Source organism: Schistocerca gregaria, chromosome 3 (genome assembly GCF_023897955.1).
Source record: "Schistocerca gregaria isolate iqSchGreg1 chromosome 3, iqSchGreg1.2, whole genome shotgun sequence".
NCBI lineage: Eukaryota > Metazoa > Arthropoda > Insecta > Orthoptera > Acrididae > Schistocerca > Schistocerca gregaria.
In genome coordinates this window covers 525,667,927-525,692,683 of record NC_064922.1, presented here as the reverse complement: position 1 = coordinate 525,692,683, position 24,757 = coordinate 525,667,927, and the positions used below count along the sequence as shown (strand labels likewise).

At 41.9% G+C, this 24,757-nt stretch overlaps 1 protein-coding gene across 3 annotated transcripts in view; it reads left to right on the top strand.

Annotated features, from left to right (window-relative positions):
- The window catches only part of LOC126354008 (tonsoku-like protein), a 277,353-nt gene that overhangs the window by 77,613 nt on the left and 174,983 nt on the right, over positions 1–24,757 (top strand). For all 3 annotated transcript variants that reach the window (XM_050003320.1, XM_050003321.1, XM_050003322.1), the window contains 3 exons: positions 682–796; positions 964–1,115; positions 19,200–19,346. In XM_050003320.1, coding sequence (XP_049859277.1) covers positions 682–796; positions 964–1,115; positions 19,200–19,346 — 414 coding nt within the window. The remainder of the gene's footprint in view (positions 1–681; positions 797–963; positions 1,116–19,199; positions 19,347–24,757) is intronic.

Here is a 24,757-nt window from a genome sequence, read left to right as displayed (position 1 = left end):
CTAGAGGCACATAAAAGACAGAATCTTTGTCCCACTTGTGGCAGCTACTCTTCAGGATCTGAGCTTTTTATTGGAAGCTATTGATTCTTGTGTTGAATGAAATGGTGGACCACTGTTGCGATGTTTCTCTAGCAACACATGGAACTCATATTGAGTGTATGGTGGAGTGTTTGGGTGAATGTAGAACTTTGACCTGCCCTCTGTCCAGTGACATGCACACTGTGTTCTGCCTTTCACAGTTTGTAATAAACGACTGAAATAGTTCTTTCTTTTTGAACCATCCTGCATTTTTTGACAAAGGATGTACTAAAATAATGGTGATGTAGAGTAGAATGGTGATGTGAGTAGAAACTGGCGAGAGTGTTCTCCCTCTCACACAAAGTTTCAACATGTGCTGATGCTCGTCTGGGACACTTTTGATTAAGCTTTCCACCAATTCATCTAAACCCTTTCAGTAGATATTTGTTATTGGTGTTTTGTGATGGCTCTTTGCACATCTTTGGTATTATAACTTATATTTAAAGTGTTTTTTATTGCCTTAACACTGGTGTATAACATATGAAGATTGATTTTGAAGACATTATTACACTTAATGTATAATGTTAGTATTTGACTACTATGGATTAAACGTAACTAAATAATGTGAAAAAATTGGAATTACAAAAAAATTGTTGATTCCAGGTTTACTTCAGTCAGAGTGATTTTCAGGCAGCAAAACAGACTTTGGTAAAAGCTTACAAAATGCATTCTCCTAATGAAAGTGATCAAAAGAATGTTGAGCGGTTGTTGAAAATAGGTGAGCTTCACTACAATTGATTTTCTTCCTCTGAAGACTGTGTTCTATAAAAATGCTATGTGTACTTTGTTGGTGTAGATGATCAAAATGGAAAGTGATGTCATTTACATTATTTTAGTTTCCTCTATTTCATCTGAGTTAACATTTTTCCCTGTCTTTTCCATTAGCAATTGCTTTGTGCCGGACAGAAGAAAAACTTCGTGTATTAGAAGAAACTGATTTTGTAAACAGAAAGAAATTGTATGAGATAATGGGTGATGGATCAGTAGCAGTGAAAAACTTTGATGGGGCACTAATCTATTATCAGAAGATGTTGCAGGTAACAAAGAATTTTTATGACAATTATATAATCAGATATAAGAGTCTTAACTTTGAAGTGAAGAATTACTTCCGAACAATCAATGAATGAAAGGAACAGGGAAAATCTGAGCTCACTCTGCACAACTGATCCTATAGATAACAACTGCATGTTCCTGTAAGCCAGGCTTATGTTTCTGCACCTATTTGGCAGACTTGTATTGCATGGGCTCACACTTTCCTGTTTTACGTGAGTGGTCACCTTAATCAATTTGGCTACCCATGCATGACTCAGGGCCAGACCCAAACTTCCGTTTGTTGTTTTTCCTGCAGTGCAGCTTGTATGTGTACACACATTATGTATGAAGAAACATAGTATCATTCTTCTTAACAACGTAGGCACTTCAGTATCACCAGTGTTATCTGTGAGCTAGTTCACCGCACTGAATCTCCTTTGCTTTTGTCTGTGCAGTTAGATGTGCATATGGGAAATTTGAGAAGGTATAGATGGCTAGTCATTGTGCAGCAATTTTGATTGATTAATATGAACAGTATTTAGGGATACTAGTTGAGATATTTAATTGTGAAAGTGTTCTCACTTAACTGTATAATTTGCAACACATCACAGTTTCACCAAACCAGAATATTGCAATACGCATTATCCATAAATGTGTGCAAACAGAATTTTTTCATGTCTCAACCACACCACACCTATACATTCAATTCAGACTGAACTTGTACAAGCATGTACTCTGTTGAAACTGCTCTTGTGAGCTGCCGCTACACTAGTACACTCAAAAATCTTTTGAAATTCTCAGATTCTTTTTAATAACAACCCATACATCAGTTTTTTTCATAAATTTAGAAGTTAATCATTTTTATGTACTTTAAAAATAATGCTCTGTGATAATCTTTCTCCTCACACCTCATAGTTTACTATTTTAGTTTCTGTGAATGTATGTATTAATTGTAGTATATTTTGGCAGTCATCTAAATTGCCTGTGAGTGAACTAAATGTCAACAAATGGTCTGCCCCGGCACAGTGTCCAATGCATATTTGCCTCTTGCCCCCTTAAAAATGATTCTGTGATTTAATTTATCTCCGTATCAAATAACATAAACACATGATGCGATCAGAAATGTCAAACATTCTCCCTCGACAAATACTTTTCCAGTTTCTAAGTTTCCAAATTGAATGGTTTCTGTTTGCTCAAGTGGAAAAAAAACACCATGCTCAACTTCCTTTGGACTTCAGGGTCGCTTTTATGTTTGATTGGGAGACAGACCCCGCCAGACCGTCTCAAGAGATTGAGTATTGTGTGGTGTTCAAGATTCATATAGGTACAAATATCAGGTCACCATGTTAGTTAACAAATATTCAGTATACCTGTTTCACAGCATTTTGTGGTAACTAGATGAGACGTACGAAAGAATCTATTTACCCTTTTCAAATGCAAAAATTGTGAATTTTGAGTCGCACACAAATACAATATAACAAGCTCTGATTGTTTCAAAAGGTTCTTTCCATCGAGCTGCTGAAGGATATGAAGTATGAGGAGTAGTAGTAAAGTTGTAGTTACCATCTTCAAAAATAAAGTTAGACAATTAGTTTTTTATCTGCTCTAAAACACGTCTGCATTCATAGTATTGAAATTTCTACACCACAGTACTGTAGCACTTGTTTAAGACGAGCCAAAACAAAATGGTCCAGTCCACAGATAAAGTGGAGAATCATGCAATAATTCATTTTTGGCAGTACCTAAAATGTTGCATCTGTGTTGGTTCAATCTGGGTGACTTCTTTAGTCTTCTTCAACATTCAGCTGTCCCCCAGGGATATTCTTGATTTGTTTGTGTGGTCCACTGTATCAGCTAAAAGGAATGTGAACTCAGGCCACTTCCGGCATAGAGTACAGCTGCAGCCTGATATGTTTTGGTGTCTCTTCAGCTCCCTTTGTCATTAGGAAGTCAAATTTGTCTTCCACCTTTGTTGGCGTGGCTGGAAGTGTAATTGTAGAGAGGGGCACTTAAAACATCACTTCATACGTGAACATAATTTTGTTGTACAAGAATTTTTCACAATTATTCTCTGTGATTAGAACGAAATTTTCACTCTACAGCGGAGTGTGCACTGATATGAAACTTCGTGGCAGATTAAAACTGTGTGCCAGATCGAGACTCGAACTTGGGACCTTTGCGTTTCGCGGGCAAGTGCTCTAGCTACAAGCTACCCAAACATGACTCAAGCTCCGTCCTCACAGCTTTAATTTTGCCAGTACCTCATCTCTTACCTTCCAAACTACACAGAAGCTCTCCTGCAAACTTTGCAGAACTAGCACTCCTGGAAGAAAGCATATTGCAGAGACATGGCTAAGCCATGGAGCTATCTTCCAGGAGTGCTAGTTCTGCAAGGTTCACAGGAGAGCTTCTGTGAAGTTTGGAAAATAGGAGACAAGGTAGTGATAGAATTAAAGCTGTGAGGACAGGGCATGAGTCGTGCTTGGGTAGGTCGTTGGTAGAGCACTTGCCCGCGAAACGCAAAGGTCCTGAGTTCGAGTCTCAATCTGGCACACAGTTTTAATCTGCCAGGAAGTTTCATTCTCTGTGATTACTTACTGTTACTATTGTGGCACCTATCCTCATCTGGCATTGTCGTATTTTGTAGAACTACACACACAAACACAATAAATGTTTTTACCAAATCATATTATGAAAAGGATAGTTACTGCTCACTATATAGTGGAGATACTGAGTCGCAGATAGGCACAACAAAAAGACTGTCAGAAAGTGAGCTTTTGGCTAGCAAGGCCTTCGTCAAAAGTAGACAACATACATACACATGCAACCACACACTCGCGCAAACATAACTTACACACACATGACCAAGTCTCTGGCTTCTGAACCCAGATTACAAACAGCAGTTTATGATGGGAGAGGCAAACGGGTTGTGGGGGTAAGGGAGAGGATTAGCAGGTTAGGGATAGGGGACAGCAAAGCACTGCTTGGGGGAGTGTAGAGGGATGAGATGAGGTGGAGAGAGGGCAGGGTAGCTAGATGCAGCTAGGAGGTAAGACGGAGGGCGGGGGGTAGCGGCAAAGGAGAGTAGTAAAAAGACTGCGGGTGCATTGGTGAAAGACTGAGGGTTCATTGGTGAAATAGATGGCTATTCAGTGCTGGAATGGGGACAGGGAAGTTTTTCAATGAGTAAAGACAATGACTAACAGAGGTTGAGCCCAGGAGAGTTACGGGAATGTATGGTATATTACAGTAAGAGTTACCAGCTGCCCAATTCAGAAGAGTTGGTGTTGGTGGGAAGGATCCAGATGGCACAGGTTGTGAAACAGTCAGTGAAATAAAGAACTTTGTGTTGGGCGTTGTGCTCAACAATGGTGTGGTCCAGCTGTTTCTTGGCCACAGTTTTGCATTGGCCATTCATGCAGACAAACAGCTTCTTGGTTGTCATGCCCACATACAATGCAGCACATTGGTTGCAGCTTAGCTTGTAGATCATGTGTATGGTTTCACCTGTAGCTTTGCCAATGATGGGACAGATGATGCTTGTGACCAGACTGTAGCAAGTGGTGGTGGGAGGATGTATGAGACAGGTCATGCACTTACATCTATTGCAAGGATATGAGCCACGTGGCAATGGGTTGGGGGCAGGGTTTTGTTCCAGGATGGACGAGGATATTGTGTAGGTTTGGTGGGCGGCAGAATATTGCTGAGGGAGGGGTGTGAAGGATTGTGGGTGGAACTTTCTTCATTTCAGTGCATGACTTGAGGTATTTGATACCCTGGTGGAGAATGCATTAATTAAGAAGTATCTAAAGTAAATAATTGTTAGGATTTGTTCTGTGGAGAATGTGATTCAGTTACTCCAGTCCCGGATGGTACTGAGTCACAAGGGGAATGCTCCTCTGTGGCTGTGTTGTGGGACTTTGGGAGATGGTGGGTAACAGGAGAGATAAGGCATGAGGGGTCTGTTTTTTTACAAGGTCTGTGAAGACTTCTACATCTACATCTACATCTACATCTACATTCATACTCCGCAAGCCACCCAACGGTGTGTGGCAGAGGGCACTTTACGTGCCACTGTCATTACCTCCCTTTTCTGTTCCAGTCGCGTATGGTTCGCGGGAAGAACGACTGTCTGAAAGCCTCCGTGTGCGCTCGAATCTCTCTAATTTTACATTCGTGATCTCCACGGAAGGTATAAGTAGGGGGAAGCAGTATATTCGATACCTCATCCAGAAACGCACCCTCTAGAAACCTGGCGAGCAAGCTACACCGTGATGCAGAGCGCCTCTCTTGCAGAGTCTGCCTCTTGAGTTTGCTAAACATCTCCGTAACACTATCACGGTTACCAAATAACCCTGTGACGAAACGCGCCACTCTTCTTTGGATCTTCTCTATCTCCTCCGTCAACCCGATCTGGTACGGGTCCCACACTGATGAGCAATACTCAAGTATAGGTCGAACGAGTGTTTTTTGTAAGCCACCTCCTTTGTTGATGGACTACATTTTCTAAGGACTCTCCCAATGAATCTCAACTTGGTACCCGCCTTACCAACAATTAATTTTATATGATCATTCCATTTCAAATCGTTCCGCACGCATACTCCCAGATATTTAGCAGAAGTAACTGCTACCAGTGTTTGTTCCACTATCATATAATCATACAATAAAGGATCCTTCTTTCTATGTATTCGCAATACATTACATTTGTCTATGTTAATGGTAAGTTGCCACTCCCTACACCAAGTGCCTATCCGCTGCAGATCTTCCTGCATTTCGCTACAATTTTCTAATGCTGCAACTTCTCTGTATACTACAGCATCATCCGCAAAAAGCCGCATGGAACTTCCGACACTATCTACTAGGTCATTTATATATATATATTGTGAAAAGCAATGGTCCCATAACACTCCCCTGTTGCACGCCAGAGGTTACTTTAACGTCTGTAGATGTCTCTCCATTGATAACAACATGCTGTGTTCTGTTTGCTAAAAACTCTTCAATCCAGCCACACAACTGGTCTGATATTCCGTAGGCTCTTACTTTGTTTATCAGGCAACAGTGCGGAACTGTATCGAACGCCTTCCGGAAGTCTAGGAAAATAGCATCTACCTGGGAGCCTGTATCTATTATTTTCTGGGTCTCATGAACAAATAAAGCGACTTGGGTCTCACACGATCGTTGTTTTCGGATTCCATGTTGATTCCTACAGAGTAGATTCTGGGTTTCCAAAAACAACATGATACTCGAGCAAAAAACATGTTCTAAAATTCTACAACAGATCGACGTCAGAAATATAGGTCTATAGTTTTGCGCATCTGCTCGACGACCCTTTTTGAAGACTGGGACTACCTGTGCTTTTTTCCTATCATTTGGAACCTTCCGTTCCTCTACAGACTTGCGGTACACGGCTGTTAGAAGGGGGGGCAAGTTCATTCGCGTACTCTGTGTAGAATCGAATTGGTATTCCGTCAGGTCCAATGGACTTTCCTCTGTTGAGTGATTTCAGTTGCTTTTCTATTCCTTGGACACTTATTTCGATGTCAGCCCTTTTTCTGTTTGTGCGAGGATTTAGAGAAGGAACTGCAGTGCGATCTTCCTCTGTGAAACAGCTTTGGAAAAAGGTGTTTAGTATTTCAGCTTTACGCGTGTCATCCTCTGTTTCAAAGCCATCATCATCCCGGAGTGTCTGGATATGCTGTTTCGAGCCACTTACTGATTTAACGTAAGACCAGAACTCCCTAGGATTTTCTGTCAAGTCGGTACATAGAATTTTACTTTCGAATTCACTGAACGCTTCCTGCATAGCCCTTCTTACGCTAACTTTGACATTGTTTAGGTTCTGTTTGCCTGAGAGGTTTTGGCTGCGTTTAAACTTGGAGTGAAGCTCTCTTTGCTTCCGCAGTAGTTTCCTAACTTTGTTGTTGAACCACGGTGGGTTTTTCCCGTCCCTCACAGTTTTACTCGGCACTTATCTGTCAAAAATGCATTTTACAATTGCCTTAAACTTTTTCCATAAACACTCAACATTGTCAGTGTCGGAACAGAAATTTTCGTTTTGATCTGTTAGGTAGTCTGAAATCTGCCTTCTATTACTCTTGCTAAACAGATAAACCTTCCTCCCTTTTTTTTATGTTCCTATTTACTTCCGTATTCAGGGATGCTGCAACGGCCTTATGATCACTGAGTCCCTGTTCTGCACTTACAGAGTAGAAAAGTTCGGGTCTGTTTATTATGAGTAGGTCCAAGATGTTATCTCCATGAGTCGGTTCTCTGTTTAGTTGCTCGAGGTAATTTTCGCGCATAGTACACTCAGTATAATGTCACTCGATGCTCTGTCCGTACCACCCGTCCTAAACGTCTGAGTATCCTAGTCTATATCTGGTAAATTGAAATCTCCACCTAAGACTATAGTATGCTGAGAAAATTTATGTAAAATGTATTCCAAATTTTCTCGCAGCTGTTCTGCCACTAATGCTGCTGAGTCGGGAGGTCAGTTAAAGGAGCCAATTATTAACCTAGCTGGGTTGTTGAGTGTAACCTCCACCCATAATATTTCGCAGGAACTATCCACTTCTACTTCACTACAGGATAATCTACTACTAACAGCGACAAACACACCACCACCGGTTGCATGCAATCTATCCTTTCTAAACACCGTCTGTGCCTTTGTAAAAATTTCGGCTGAATTTATCTCTGGCTTCAGCCAGCTTTCTGTACCTATAACGATTTCAGCTTCGGTTCTTTCTACCAGCGCTTGAAGTTTCGGTACTTTGCCAATGCAGCTTCGACAGTTTACAATTACAATACCGATTGCTGCTTGGTTCCCGCATGTCCTGACTTTGCCCCGCACCCTTTGAAGCTGTTGCCCTTTCTTAACTTGCCCGAGGCCATCTAACCTAAAAAACCGCCCAGTCCACGCCACACAGCCCCTGCTACCCGTGTAGCCGCTTTCTGCGTGTAGTGGACTCCTGACCTATCCAGCGGAACTCGAAACCCCTCCATCCTATGGCGCAAGTCGAGGAATCTGCAGCCCACACTGTTGCAGAACCGTCTCAGCCTCTGATTCAGACCCTCCACTCGGCTCTGTACCAAAGGTCCGCAGTCGGTCCTGTCGACGATGCTACAGATGGTGAGGTCTGCTTTCATCCCGCTAGCGAGACCGGCAGTCTTCACCAAATCAGATAGCCGCCGGAAGGCAGAGAGGATTTCCTCCGATCCATAGCGACACACATCATTGGTGCCGACATGAGCGACCACCTGCAGATGGGTGCACCCTGTATCCTTCATGGCAACCGGAAGGACCCTTTCCACATCTGGAATGACTCCCCCCGGTATGCACAAGGAGTGCACATTGGTTTTCTTCCCCTCTCTTGCTGCCATATCCCTAAGGGGCCCCATTACGTGCCTTACATTGGAGCTCCCAACTACCAGTAAGCCCACCCTTTGCGACTGCCCGGATCTTGCAGACTGAGGGGCAACCTCTGGAACAGGACAAGCAGACATCTCCGGCCGAACATCAGTATCAGCCGGAGACAGAGCCTGAAACCGGTGAGGCCCTCGGTATATTTTGAGAAGGTCTGCTCGTCACTACAGGTGTGACAGCCATTTGGTTATAGCCTGTATGGAAGGGATTTCTGGGTGTGGAATGGGTGGCAGCTGTTGAAGTGGAGGTATGGCTGGTGGTTGGTAGGTGTAATATGGACAGAGGTACTGGTGTAGCCATCTGTGAGGTGGAGGTCAACATTGAGGAAAGTGGCTTGTTGGGTTGAGAAGTGCCACGTGAAGCGAACGGGGGAGAGGGTGTTGAGATTTTGAAGGAATGTGGATACGGTGTCCTCACCCTCAATCCAGATCATGTCATCAATGAATCTGAGCCATGTCAGAGGTTTGGGATTCTGGGTTTTTTCGAAGGATTCCTCTAGATGTCCATGTTTCAGCACGATTCCTCTAGATGACTCGTGAGTAGGTTGGCATAGGATGGTGCCATGTGGGTGCCCACAGCCACCCCAGATTTCTGTGTAAGTAATGCCTTCACAGGAGAAATAATTGTGTGTAAGGATATAGTTGCTTATGGCAACTAGAAAGAAGGTTGTTGGTTTGGAATCCTTTGAGCAGTGGGAAAGATAGTGTTCAATAGTGGTAATGTCACGGGCATTAGGGATGTTAGTGTAAATGGGGATGGCATCAGTAGTGACAAGCAGGGTACCATGTGGTAAACGAACAGGAATTGTTGAGAGTTGATTGAAGAAATGTGTGGTATCTTTTATATAGGGTGGTAGGTTGCTGGTAACAGGCTGGAGGCGTTGGTCTATGAGGACAGAGATTCTAACAGTGTGAGTGTAGTATCTGGCCACAATGGGGTGTCCTGGGTATTGGGTTTACAGACATTAGGAAACATGTAGAAGGTATGAGTGTGGGGAATGGTAGGGTTGAGGAGAGAGATGGACTGGAATACTGCTGGATTTCTGGAATAAGGTCACTGTGGCAGGTAATGCCTGCAGTTCAAAACAAACAGTGGTGTAGCCTTTGTCAGCAGATAGCATTATAAGGTTGGGATCAGTCTTTAGGTGGTGGGTTGCAGTTCTTTCTGTGGATGTAAGGTTAGTTTGCATGTTGAGGGATTTTGGGAATGGCGGTGAGGCAAGGTTCAAGGTTTAGAAATTCTGGAAAGTTAACAGGGGGCGAATTGGGGTCAGTGTAAGTGGCTCATGGTAGGATGGAAGATTGAACGAGTCAGGCAGGATTCAACATTGGTCTTCGGTTGAGTGTGATTGGTAGAGTTGGTGTTGAAAAAGTTTCCCCTGTAGGGACCGGGAGAAAGAGAGGGTTTTTAACAAGTCCTGCATGATTGAATTTGGGAGTTGAGCAAAAGGTGAGGACTTTCGAAGGACTGATAGTTAGATGGGGCTAAGGCATTTGGGGGAAATGTTGATTAATATTTTTCGGGTCTGATTAGGTGCTGGAGAAAGTTTTTGAAGGTGGGGTAAATGTAGTGGGTCTGTGAGACAGGGTTTGTCAGCTATCAGGGGATGTGGGGGAGGTTTGAAGGTGGTTGTAGAGGTAGCGGATAATGGTAGTCCAAGGTAGGAGTAGGAAGTGAAAAGGGTGGAGAGCTTTTTGAGGTGGTGTTGTGCATGTTCCCTAGTTCCTGGAGGGAAAGAGTTTCAGTGTGTGTTATGGGATCCAGGAATTTGGAATTGCATAGCAAGAGAATTTTGTGGCTGGAGAGAAGATATTGCAAGGAGGTTTGGATCTGAGTGACTTGGTTTTTGCAGGACTGTGTCGGTGAGGGCTAAGGATTAGTGGGATGATGGTCTTGAGTAAAGTAATGCAGTTGAAAATAGTAATAAAGGGAAGCAGCATTGGTTTACGGGATGGAAGCTGTCAGGCAAAAGCACACAATGGAAAATAACGGTATTATGAAAAGGATAGATGCTACTCACCAAAATGACTGAGGGTGTGTTGGTGGAATACAGGGCTGTGTAGTGCTGGAATGGGTGCTTGGAAGGGGCTCGATGGGTAAGGACAGTGACTAACGAAAATTGAGACCAGTAGGTTTACAGGAACGTAGGATATATTGCAGGGAGGGTTACCAGCTTCGCAATTCAGAAAAGTCGGTGTTGGTGGGAAGGATCCAGATGGCACAGACTGTGAAACTATCAGTTGTATTAGATGGCATGCTCAACAACAGAGTGGTCCAGCTGTTTCTTGGCCACAGTTCATCAGTGGCCATTCATGTGGACAGACAGCTTTTTGGTTGTCATGCCTAAGTAGAATGCAGCTTTGTGGTTGCAGCTTAGCTTGTAGGTCACATACAGAATTCAGAACCTAAACAGACCCAAAACTTAATCATGAAGCTTTCCTCCAAAAGCCTTAGCCCCACACAAGTATCAGTCCTTACCAAAGGCCTCACCTTTTACCCCACTCCCAAATTCAGTCATGAAGGACTGACTCAGTTCACTCTTCCATCCAGCCACGATCCACCTCTGCTGCCCCGAAATCGCCCCCTGCTAACCTTCCAGAATTTTTTAACCTCGAACCTTGCTTCACTGTCATTTTCCAGATCCCTCAGCATGTGAGCTAGCCATACATTCACAGAAAAAACCGCAATGCACCACCTAAAAACTGATCCTGACCTTATACCTGCTGACAAAGTGTTCATCATTGTTGTATTGAACTGCAAGGATTGTCTGGTAGAAGGACTCCATCAGCTGTCAGGTTCATCCACTTCCATCCCTACCACAGTAACCTCGTTCCAGAAAACCGGCAGGATCACCAGTCTTTCCTGAAATCATTTGGCCCATCCCATAACCCTTTCCCACCGCAGTCCACCTCTCGCCTAACCCCTACCACTCCCCTATCTTCTACCTTCTGCATGCCTCCTAAAGTCCATAAACCCAACCACGTAGGATGCCCCATTGTGACCTATTACAATGCCCACACTTAGAGAATCTTTGCCCTTGTAGACCAACACCTTCAGCGTATCACCTGCACCACCAACTTTTCTGAATTGTGGAGGTGGTAACTCTCCCTGCAATATATCCTATGTTTCTATAACCCCCCCCCCCCCCCCCCTGGCCTCAACCTTCATTAGTCAATGTCCTTACCCATCGAGTCCCTTCCCTGTTCCCATTCCAGCACTACACAGCCCTCTTATCCACCAACATACCCCCAGTTGTTTTACTTCTCACCTTTGCCACTACTTCTTTCGTGTAACCTCCCGACTGCATTTAGTTGCCCTACCCTCACTGCACCTCGTCCCTGTATGCTCCCAAAAGCAGCATTTTACTGTCCCACACTTCTACCGTGCTATGTGTCCCCCTCCCTGCCCTGGCCGTCCTTAACCCAACCACCCGGTTCTCTCTCCCATCATGCACTTTTGTTTGCAGTTTGGGCTCAGCAGCCAGGGACTGGTCATTTGTGTGTGTGTGTGTGTGTGTGTGTGTGTGTGTGTGTGTGTTTGTTTTTGACGAACGGCTTGTTGGTCAAAATTTCACTTTCTGACAATCTTTTTGTCGTGCCTATCTGCGAGTCAGCTACTGCTCTGTACGGTGAGTTGCAACTATCCTGTTCATAAAATTGTTACATTCTATCCTGGATTTTCCATTGTTTGATTTTACCAAACCATTCTTTCAAGTTAAAATTTTGAACTTCACAAATGACAATGTTTATGTTACTGGCTGTGCTGGTCCTTGTTGATGTTCACTTGTGTTCATGCTTCTTCTGGTACCTGATTGGAACTTTATTTACAAAATCCCTCCCTCCCTCCTTTGTGTGTTTTTTGGTGGAGGGTCAGATTCATTCCCTGTATTTATGCATATCTTAAAGTTTAGTTTCTGGCTAATGTGGGTGTTAAGGCCATCTTGCACTGCTATTTGTTTAACTTGTGTGTAGTTCCATTTGTTTACGGCTGTTCTGTTTGTTTATGGAAATTAATTTGGAGCTTGCCTGTTTGTGTGTTAATTGGTGAGTTGATTGGTTGTGGGTAGTAATACATGTGACATCGTGCGTTGTCTATCCTTTGTTTGCTGAGATCCACAAAAGTTAGTTTGTTGTCTGTTACTTTCGTGAAGTGAATTTCAGAGTGTAAATTGTTTCCTTCACCATGTAGCTGTTTAACGCGAATGAATCATTCATCATTCATGCATATTATTTCATTGACATGATACCAGTTTATAATCTTGTATTGTTTAGGTTCAGTTATTTGTATAAAGACATTGTTTTTCAGGTTTTCCATGAATATAGTGACTATGAGACCACTTATTGGTGATGCCATGCTGATTCATGCTGGGAGTAAAATCATTTGTGGGAAATAAAATAATCTTTTGCAATTATAGCTCTGAGAATGATTGTTATTTCTCAACTTCATGTGACTGGTGCGTTGCCTTGCTGTTGTAGTTTTTGTGATAAAGATTGTTTTCCACTGTTTGTTGAATGTTTCCTGGTATCTTGCTGTTGGGTCACTTGTCATCTTGGTAAAACTGCTATGTTTCAAAACATCTAGTTTTTAGTGTGTGTACTACTTTTCCTTTATTATTACTAAAAAAAATGCTATTTCATAGTTGATTGTATGCGTATGAATTATTTTATTGGAAATTGTTAGAAATAAATTTATTTCCTGCATAAAAATATTGAAATTTAATGATTTTTTCGGTTACTGGTATTTTATATTATCTGATGAAGCATAATTTGGAAACACAGTATGTGTAAGCAAGTGTTTGCAAAATAGTGAAGTGGATGAATGCTATTATGGACAGATGCACAAAGTGCTTTGGTGTCACGTCAGTTATGGGCACTTGAATGCTTTCTATACATCCCTATAATGCAAACCAGGACTCAGCCAAGGGACCTAGCATCTTAAAAACAAAAATAATTTTTTTTAAAACCACATACATTTGTGTATTAGCTTAAGTTCTAAAGCTATTATAATGGATGTTTTAAGGTGGCAGTTTTTTAAGATGGCAGGTGTTTTGAACTGTAGTTTGCTTCATGTTCTAGTAAACGTCAGGCCTGAACAATCTTATTTACCACACTGCCAACCTCTATAAGCAACTGCAAGGTGGCCATTACCAAATGCTTTGTGTCACTCATTTTCCTTTCTAATTTGAAGGGAGTGAAAGACGAAGACCAGTCATCACAGAATTTGATTATGACCCTCACAGCATCAGAAGCGGTCTGCAATCCCTATGACCATTCCCTCTGCTAGTCATAATTCTAGTTTGTTTATGCTTGTGACAGACTCCAGTGTATAGTACCCATACTTTGCACTTTAGTGACTGGAAACCACACCAAAATCATTGGTTAAAACCATACCTCGATAGAAAGGACAGCTGCCTTGATTTTTTGTCATGTATGCAGGACAAATTCATAACCAAGGTGACTGTCCTTTTTATCGATATATGGTTTTTACCTGATGATACCTTCAAAATTGAGTGATGTTTTCAGGTGTATTATATCATTCTTTTTCTTGATTGTGATATTTTGTAAGATACTGTAGTAAGTGTGATTTCTTCTCATTGCTTGTGAGAAAATAAAGTTAAATTTAATCTGTGTTAGCTCGTATCGTGAGAGGAGAAAAGTGGACATTTAGATATCGAAGCCATTCTTTGGTAATAGTAGGTTCTGCTACTTGCTGTTATATATTATGTATATGTATGTGTATATAGCCTAAGCTACATTAAATATAACTGATTTAATACCATTTTTCTACTAAATTTCATCTAGACATCGAGTGACGGTTGAGTGTGTCTGAATGTTGTATTACTTTCATAACATAAATGTATCATAGATTATGAATTTAATATATTAAAAACAAAGATTCCAAGACTTACCAAGCGGGAAAGCGCCGGTAGATAGGCACAATGAATAAAACACACAAACACACACACAGAATTTCGAGCTTTCGCAACCGACGGCTGCTTCGTCAGGAAAGAGGGAAGGAAAAGGAAAGATGAAAGGATGTGGGTTTTAAGGGAGAGGGTAAGGAGTCATTCCAATCCTGGGAGCGGAAAGACTTACCTTAGGGGGAAAAAAAGGATAGGTATATACTCGCGCGCGCACACACACACACACACACACACACACACACACACACACACACACACACACACATCCATCCATACATACACAGACACAAGTGTGTTTTATTCATTGTGCCTATTTACCGGCGCTTTCCCACTTGGTAAGTCTTGGAATCTTTGTTTTTAATATATTTTTCCCATGTGGAAGTTTCTTTAAAAAAGATTCCAAGACTTACCAAGCGGGAAAGTGCCGGCAGACAGGCACAATGAACAAAACACACAAACACACACACAGAATTACTAGCTTTCGCAACCGATGGTTGCTTCTTCAGGAAAGATTGGAATGACTCCTTACCCTCTCCCTTAAAACCCACATCCTTTCGTTTTTCCCTCTCCTTTCCTCTTTCCTGAAGAAGCAACCATCGGTTGCGAAAGCTAGTAATTCTGTCTGTGTGTTTGTGTGTTTTGTTCATTGTACCTGTCTGCCGGCGCTTTCCCGCTTGGTAAGTCTTGGAATCTTTGTTTTTAATATATTTTTTCCCATGTGGAAGTTTCTTTCCTTCTGTATTAAAAACAAGGGTTCCAAGACTTACCAAGCAGGAAAGTGCCGGTATACAGGCACAATAAAATAACACACAAACACAAACACAAAATTTCTACCTTTCACAACCAACAGTTGCTTCTTCAGGAAAGAGGGAAGGAGAGGGAAAGACGAAAGGATGTGGGTTTTAAGGGAGAGGGTAAGGAGTCATTCCAATCCCGGGAGCGGAAAGACTTACCTTAGGGGGAAAAAAGGATAGGTATATACTCGCACACACGCACATATCCATCCATACATTTACAGACACAAACAGACATATTTACAGGCAAAGAGTTTGGGCAGAGATGTCAGTCGAGGTGGAAGTGTGGAGGCAAAGATGATGTTGAATGACAGGTGAGGTATGAGTGGCGGCAACTTGAAATTAGCGGAGATTGAGGCCTGGTGGATAATGAGCAGAGAGGATATATTGAAGGGCAAGTTCCCATCTCTGGAGTTCGGATGGGTTGGTGTTGGTGGGAAGTATCCAGATAACCTGGACAGTGTAACACTGTGCCAAGATGTGCTGGCCGTGCACCAAGGCATGTTTAGCCACAGGGTGATCCTCATTACCAACAAACACTGTCTGCCTGTGTCCATTCATGCGAATGGACAGTTTGTTGCTGGTCATTCCCACATAGAAAGCGTCACAGTGTAGGCAGGTCAGTTGGTAAATCACGTGGGTGCTTTCACACATGGCTCTGCCTTTGATCGTGTACACCTTCCGGGTTACAGGACTGGAGTAGGTGGTGGTGGGAGGGTGAATAGGACAGGTTTTACACCGGGGGCGGTTACAAGGGTAGGAGCCAGAGGGTAGGGAAGGTGGTTTGGGGATTTCATAGGGATGAACCAAGAGGTTACGAAGGTTAGGTGGACGGCAGAAAGACACTCTTGGTGGAGTGGGGAGGATTTCATGAAGGATGGATCTCATTTCGGGGCAGGATTTTAGGAATTCGTATCCCTGCTGGAGAGCCACATTCACAGTCTGATCCAGTCCCGGGAAGTATCCTTTCACAAGTGGGGCTCTTTTGGGGTTCTTCGGTGAGAGGTTCTGGGTTTGAGGGGATGAGGAAGTGGCTCTGGTTATTTGCTTCTGTACCAGGTCGGGAGGGTAGTTGTGGGATGCGAAAGCTGTTTTCAGGTTGTTGGTGTAATGGTTCAGGGATTCAGGACTGGAGGAGATTCATTTGTCATGAAGGCCTAGGCTGTAGGGAAGGGGAATGGTTGGCAGCTGTCATAATGAAGGTACTGTTGTTTGTTGGTGGGTTTGATGTGGACGGATGTGTGAAGCTGGCCATTGGACAGATGGAGGTCAACGTCAAGGAAAGTGGCATGGGATTTGGAGTAGGACCAGGTGAATCTGATGGAATCAAAGGAGTTGAGGTTGGAGAGGAAATTCTGGAGTTGTTTTTCACTGTCAGTCCAGATCATGAAGATGCCATCAATAAATCTGTACCAAACTTTGGGTTGGCAGGCTTGGGTAACCAAGAAGGCTTCCTCTAAGCGACCCATAAATAGGTTGGCATACGAGGGGGCCATCCTGGTATCCATGGCTGTTCCCTTTAATTGTTGGTATGTCTGGCCTTCAAAAGTGAAGAAGTTGTGGGTCAGGATGAAGCTGGCTAAGGTGACGAGGAAAGAGGTTTTAGGTAGGGTGGCCGGTGATCGGCGTGAAAGGAAGTGCTGCATTGCAGCGAGGTACCTGGACGTGCGGAATATTTGTGTATAGGGAAGTAGCATCAATGGTTACAAGGATGGTTTCCGGGGGTAACAGACTGGGTAAGGATTCCAGGCATTCGAGAAAGTGGTTGGTGTCTTTGATGAAGGATGGGAGAGTGCATGTAATGGGTTGAACGTGTTGATCTACGTAGGCAGAGATACGTTCTGTGGGGGATTGGTAACCAGCTACAATGGGGCGGCCGGGATGTTTGGGTTTGTGAATTTTAGGAAGTAGGTAGTAGGTAGGAGTGCGAGGTGTCGGTGGGGTCAGGAGTTTGATAGAGTGAGGTGAAAGGTTTTGTAGGGGGCCTAAGGTTCTGAGGATTCCGTGAAGCTACGCCTGGATGTCAGGGATGGGATTACCTTGGCAAACTTTGTATGTAGAGTTGTCTGAAAGCTGACGCAGTCCCTCAGCCACATACTCCCGACAATCAAGTACAACGGTCGTGGAACCCTTGTCAGCCGGAAGAATGATGATGGATCGGTCATCTTTCAGATCACGGATAGCCTGGGCTTCGGCTGTGGTGATGTTGGGAGTAGGATTAAGGTTTTTCAAGAAAGATTGAGAGGCAAGGCTGGAAGTGAGAAATTCCTGGAAGGTTTGGAGAGGGTGATTTTGAGGAAGAGGAGGTGGGTCCCGCTGTGATGGAGGACGGAACTGTTCCAGGCAGGGTTCAATTTGGATAGTGTCTTGGGGAGTTGGATCATTAGGAGTGGGATCAGGATTATTTTTCTTCATGGAAAAGTGATATTTCCAGCAGTTTGGTTGAACCTGGGAAAGGGGCTGAAGGTGTGAGGCCTTTGGATAGGGCAGAGGTTTCGGATTGGGAGAGAGGTTTGGAGGAAAGGTTGACAACTGAATTGGGGTGTTGTGGTTCCAGACTGTGTTGACTAGAATTTTGAGGTGTTGGGGGGAGTGGAGCTTGAAGTGGGAGATTGAGTAGATGGGAGAGACTGGGTCTGTGTGCAATGAGAGGAGGTTGAGGTTTGTTGGAAAGGTTGTGGAGGGTGAGTGAGTTACCTTTCCGGAGGTGGGAAACCAGGAGATTGGATAGTTTTTTGAGGTGGAGGGTGGCATGCTGTTCTAATTTGCGGTTGGCCTGTAGGAGGATGCTATGAACAGCCGGTGAGAATGTGGGAGAGGAAAGATTGAGGACTTTGATTTGGGATAGGAGTTGACGGGTGAGTTCATTGGCCGAGTCGATGTATAGAGGCAAGGCTGGAAGTGAGAAATTCCTGGAAGGTTTGGAGAGGGTGATTTTGAGGAAGAGGAGGTGGGTCCCGCTGTGATGGAGCCAAGACTTACCAAGCGGGAAAGCGCCGGTAGATAGGCACAATAAATAAAACACACAATTTCTAGCTTTCGCAACCGACGGTTGCTTCTTCAGGAAAGAGGGAAGGAGAGGGAAAGACGAAAGGGTGTGGGTTTTAAGGGAGAGGGTAAGGAGTCATTACAATCCCGGGAGCGGAAAGACTTACCTTAGGGGGAAAAAAGGACAGGTGTACACTCGCACACACACACATATCCATCCGCACATACACAGACTCAAGCAGACATTTGTAAAGGCCTTTACAAATGTCTGCTTGTGTCTGTGTATGTATGGATGGATATGTGTGTGTGTGTGTCTGCTTGTGTCTGTGTATGTATGGATGGATATGTGTGTGTGTGTGTGTGTGTGTGTGTGTGTGTGTGTGTGTGTGTGTGTGTGGGCGCGCGCGCGCGAGTATATACCTATCCTGTGTGTGTTTGTGTGTTTTGTTCATTGTGGCTATCTACCGGCGCTTTCCCGCTTGGTAAGTCTTGGAATCTGTGTTTTTAATATATTTTTCCCATGTGGTAGTTTCTTTCTATTTTCTAAAACAAAGGTTCCAAGACTTACCAAGCGGAAAAGTGCTGGTAGACAGGCACAATAAAATAACACACAAACACACACACAAAATTTTGAGCTTTCGCAACCAGCGGTTGCTTCGTCAGGAAAGAGGGAAGGAGAAGGAAAGATGAAAGGATGTGGGTTTTAAGGGAGAGGGTAAGGAGTCATTCCAATCCCGGGAGCAGAAAGACATATATATATGTGTGTGTGGGTGGGCACACGTGCACATTTATGCTCATGTGTGTGCACGCACTCACTAATAGTACTTTTTCTTATTATTCTAATAGTTTCATGCTCGTTCTGTGATGAATTTACCTTATTTTTTGTTTTCAATATCTGCTGCAAATGTATGGCTTGTTTTGCTGTAGGACATGTAAAACCACTATCATTTGTGTTTTCCAGTGTGCTGAAGCAATAGGAGATACAGAAGCAAGTATTGCAGCAATTTATGTGTCTTTATCACAGACATACAAAGATAAAAAGGAATATGACAAGGCACTGGAATTCAGTCACAAGGAGCTACAGCTGTGGCAGTCTAACCCTGCAGAGGTATGATTGTAATATTTTGTCGTTGATTTAAATGTCTCGTATTGGCCGAATTTTTCGTGAATTATTTAAAAATAACAACTTTTGTGTAATGATTGCAATAAGTTGGTGAAATACAGTTTACACATTCCTGACCTTATTGAATATTAAGTGCTGAACTGAATTTTGGTCAGAATTATCACATTAACTTCATGTTTGGTCTCCTCAAAGAATCACAAACTTATGTGAAAACCCCAGCCTGCTCTTGCAGGGAAACATTGCCAGCTCAACCTCATATTTTAATGAGAAAAAATTTCACTTGCAAGTTATTGGCGCCTGCAATCTTTAAACTGTTTTAACTATAAAAAAGAGGTAATAGTTCTATCTGGCAATATCATATTTCCTGATATTTTTCAGCAACAAATCATACCAAACACGATGGGGTTTTGAGAGATTTTTAATGTGTTGTATCAATTAAATTGCAGATTTTTGTAGTGTGGAAGTATATACACAAGCCACTGAGCACTGAAGCTTCACTAAATCAACATGGTACCCACTCAATTTGCATCTTTCAGCTAATCACTATGCAGGAAATGTGATGCCATGCAGAGGTGCTTCTCACACTAAAATAGAACAGTGAGAATGTTTATTTCAATATAATTTTACTATTTTGTGAATGGAGTTTGTGGTGGCAGTGGTTTGATCTGTTGTGTATTCCAAGATCTAAGTTAGGTTGAAAGGTGGTTATTAGGATGTAAGTTGCAAATACACTACTTGGCTTTGCCATCAGATAACATTGTGCAAATCCTACAATATTTCATTAAATCAACTTACAACATCTTAAGGTGATTGCCTTAGTCACAGATACAGCAGCGTCTTGCTGCTGTGACCTGCAACCAAATGAAGATATCGAACAGTTGCTTCAATGACATATTTTGCTTCTTGCACAATGTTATGCGGTGGGAAACCTGAGAAGTGTGTTAGCATCAGATCCATCAGGAAAGTGTAGTAAGTCACATTGGTAAAACTATTATGTGATCCTATAAGAAGCAATGATACCACTCATGCAGCATGATTTAAATTATTCCATCTCTCATTATGTGAAAACTGTGATATTTGTATTACATTACAAATAGTGTGCTGTGACTGCGGCAAACGAAGCAGATGCTGTGTTTAGTTATGCATTTGCAAAACTGAAGTGCTGTATTTCATGGTATCATATTCATACCTCTGCACTGCAAAAATATGCAGTTTAATTGCTGTACCACATGAAAGATCTCTTGAAAACACTTATTTATTTCTACAGTTTGTTGTGCAAAATGTCAGGAAATGTAGCAGTGACAAAAAATGTTATCGGAGCAGAGTTTGTTCACAGTATGACATTTTCGTTTGACATCACATCTAGAGCCATAGCTCTTTACACAGGAATTAATGATCATTGGAAGCTTATACACTAACCTCATCATGGGGAAAACAGTTGAACTCCTAACTTCAACGTTCAGTAACTATCAGTTAACAATATTGCTAAACTACTGTCCACAGATTTATGGTATTTTTGTACAGGAATAAGGATATTCACAAATTTTATGAAATTTTATAAAAGTTGCTGATTTTGCATTATGCTTATTAAAAGCCACCAATTTCGTGTTATTGTCAGTGTAATTTTTCCCATTCCTGGGAATAAGTGGAAAATGTAAAATGTATTTTCATCTAATAGGCAATATTTTGCTTGTCACACATGTGTAGATCTACATACACTGAAGCAGAAAAGGTATTCCTAGAATACTTAGCCATGTTTAATCAAACACAAAACATTTTAAAACACTTACTAACATACATCACATTAGTGCAATGATGATAGTCCTATTTTATGTAACATTTGTGTTATGTGATATTATTAAAAAAGTATCTGCTCCTTTTAAATTGAACTTAGTGAGTCTTTTTATGGATGCTGGCAAGTTATGGGATGTGTGTGTTTGTGTTGGTTTGAAAAAGATAGATTATTTATAACGAATTTCATGAAGGAATAAAGATGCCAAGAGGTTGTAGTTAGTGTCCCCAGTTCTTTGAACAAGCTTGTGCAGAACATTCCTGACTTCACACTGCAAGTAATTGGTATTACATACTTTTGGGCTCTGAAAAGTGTACCTTGGCTGGGTTAGTTCCTCCCCTAAAATGATGCAGTATGACATTGAGGAATGAAAGTAAACAAAACATGCTAGCTTTTTTTATTTTTGTATCATCTTTGTCTGACAACATCCACTTTGCAAATAAAGATTTGTTTACCAACAGTTTGCAGTGTGTTCCTTCCACCCGAGTTTATTATCAAGTTGTAATCCTGGTAATTTAACTCCATCAGGCTCTCCTATCAGCTTGTAGTCACATTTTAAACACATGCTTCAGGAAATCACTTAAAAGTTCAGTACTACATATAGTGTGCATTTTCAAAGTTTAGTGACAAAGCATTTGCTAAGAACCACTTATTAATGTCCATGAAAATTTCGTAAGCCACTCTTCATAAAATTATACTAGATTTGCTATTTATTTCAAAGTTTGCTTTATCTTCAAAAAACTACCTTTATAAAAAAAAGTCTTTAAAACAACATGTTTAAGCTGCATATGAATTATTTATTGCTAAGCAACTGTTCAGGACTACCTCATCATCAGAAATTTGACAGAGGATATGATAAACAGAATTAGATGGTTAGTTGTGACACCACATAATGAAAGAAAATAATAAAAGTAACCACATCTGCAGTGTCACTGTTCGTGTCCAAGCTGGTATCATGCGTACTGCTAGCATTACTTTTGTCAGGAAGGGGGGTGGGGACTGGAACAGTTAAAAAAAAAATTACAATAATTAAGAATGAATTTCACTCTGCAGCAGACTAGGCACTGATTTGAAACTTTCTCGCAGATTAAAACAGTTTGCCAAACCAGTGTGCTCCTAGGAACTTTATCTTCTGTGGACTGGTTTTTACCGACTGAGCTATGTAAGCTCAACTCATTACCCTCCCTCAAAGTTCTACTGTTGCTAGTACCTTTCTCCTCCTTCCCATAGAAAGTGCTTGCCCACGAAAGCGAAGGTTTCAGGTTTGACAAGCAGTACAGCATGCAGTTTCAAGCTGTCAGGGAGTTTCACAGGGGAGCTAACATGTTAAAGTCATGAGATCAAACTAACCATTCATGCTGTCTTCACTAAAAGACCAACTGTACTCAATCCATGTGTTCTGATCGTCTGCAGTGTATATTGATGCAACTCTCATCACAAACAATGCATTACTTTTCTATTCTCTCAGCATTTGATAAAGACAAAAACATTTCCCTTAAATCAGTTGACAGCAAAGGAAAAAGTGTTTCCCACACCCGGGTTCCCGGGTTCGATTCCCGGCGGGGTCAGGGATTTTCTCTGCCTCGTGATGATTGGGTGTTGTATGCTGTCCTTAGGTTAGTTAGTTTAAGTAGTTCTAAGTTCTAGGTGACTGATGACCATAGATGTTAAGTCCCATAGTGCTCAGAGCCATTTGAACAATTTTTTTTGAAAAGTGTTTAAAATTACTCTTCGTAATAAGCTTCAGTTCAGCATGTGCAAAATACATCAATATTAGCAAAATCCCTCTCAAATCTTAGCTGTAAAACCTGCTATATAGGATTACTAAATGTAAACTCAGAAACACGTAAACACATTATGAAGTAAAACAAAGTTTTACTGTATTATATGCATGATGTGCTTATGTTATCATACTAACTCTATAAAATTACTTGGATTGTTAAAAATTAGGGTACATTTTTAGTAACATACAAATACAGATCTGTTCCTTAATATTTAACATACCCCATCAGTCCAAAAATTATTGAGACTGGATGTATAAAAAAATAGAGGAAAATTAATATGGTGGTTTTAATGCTTCCGTTGTTCTACATAGTCACCTCTCACATGAGTACAATGGATAATCCTTCATGCACCCATTTGAAACTGACAGAAAACTCCTTCTTTGTGGCATTATTTAACTCACACATCACATTGGCCTGAATGTCCATCATGTGAATGTTGCACTTCATCATTTTGTGGTAGGTTCATATTGTTAACATCAAGTCATGTCATTCATGATGATTTTTTCCAGCGAAGAACTGTCCACATCTTAACATTTCAGTCAAGTCACGGTAGCTGTCCCTGCATCTTTGTTTTAATTCTAAGAGTCCAGCCTTGTCCTTTTCAAAACATTCTGGAGAATGTCTTGAATTCTTGATTTAGAGATTTATAAATATGTCTAATTAATAATTCCTTTTTTGACATAAGAAGACGAAAATGTGACAAAAAGATGATGCTGTGTCAGAATATGCACACCAACAGACTTGCAGCACATGTCTATTCCTTAGTTTGCTTCCAAAACCCCCAGTATAACTGTCTCCATGAAGGATCATGCGCTGCAGTAAAACTCTTTTAAAAGAACTGTGAATGTTTGTCATGTCTGCTAAGGGTCTGGATGATGATTGGTTTGTGGAGCGCTCAATTGTGCAGTTGTACAATATCCAAATCCTTACACAGTCCAATCTCGCCACATTCACGAATGATGATAAAATGATGAGGACAGCACAAACATCCTGTCCCCGGAAAGAGAAAATGCCCAACCCAGCCGGGAATCGAACATGGAACCCTGGATCCAGAGGGCTAAGGGCCTGGAGAAAATTATTACAAAATTCGAAAAGACAGGTTCTTTTAGAGTGCAAGAAGTTGATCCGATGTCTGTCAAAGATGTAGCCAGAGCATTGCAGGAGGGGTCGAGTGGTGTTGTGCAAATGTGCAGTGCACAGGGAATTGCTAGACTATTGGACATGCTTCTGAGCATTGTGCATAAAATCCTATCAAACACCCTACATGGCTATCCATTCAAGATCCCCAATGTTCAGGAGTTGCTTCCTGCTGACCTGCTGGCAAGATAAATGTTAGCTCTGGAATGCTTACTCACATGGAAATGGGCAATGAATGGGCTTGAAACATTCTGTGAACACACAAAGCACATTTCAATCTTCAACAACATTTTAGTATGCAGAATTGCAGAATATGAGCAACAGAAAATCTGTGTGGTATCACTTATTTTGCAAAGGTGACTGGTACAGGTAAGTGGCATCAAATCTGTAACTATGCCAACCAGATACTACTTTTGTATATTAGCCCTTGCTTAGTTTGCATTTATGCAAGAGTCTCACCCAGCACAAAGTCCAAAGTGACTGGAAAGAAGTGCTGGTGGCTCCTTCATATAATAAGGGTAAAAGGAAGGACGACCCCCCCCCCCCCACACACACACACAAAAAAAAAAAAAAAAAAAAAGAAACTGGACCTGTATCCTTAACATCGGTTTGCTGCAGCATTCTTGAAAATATTCCGAGATCAAATATCATAAATTTCCTTTGCAAACAAGAGCTTATGTTCA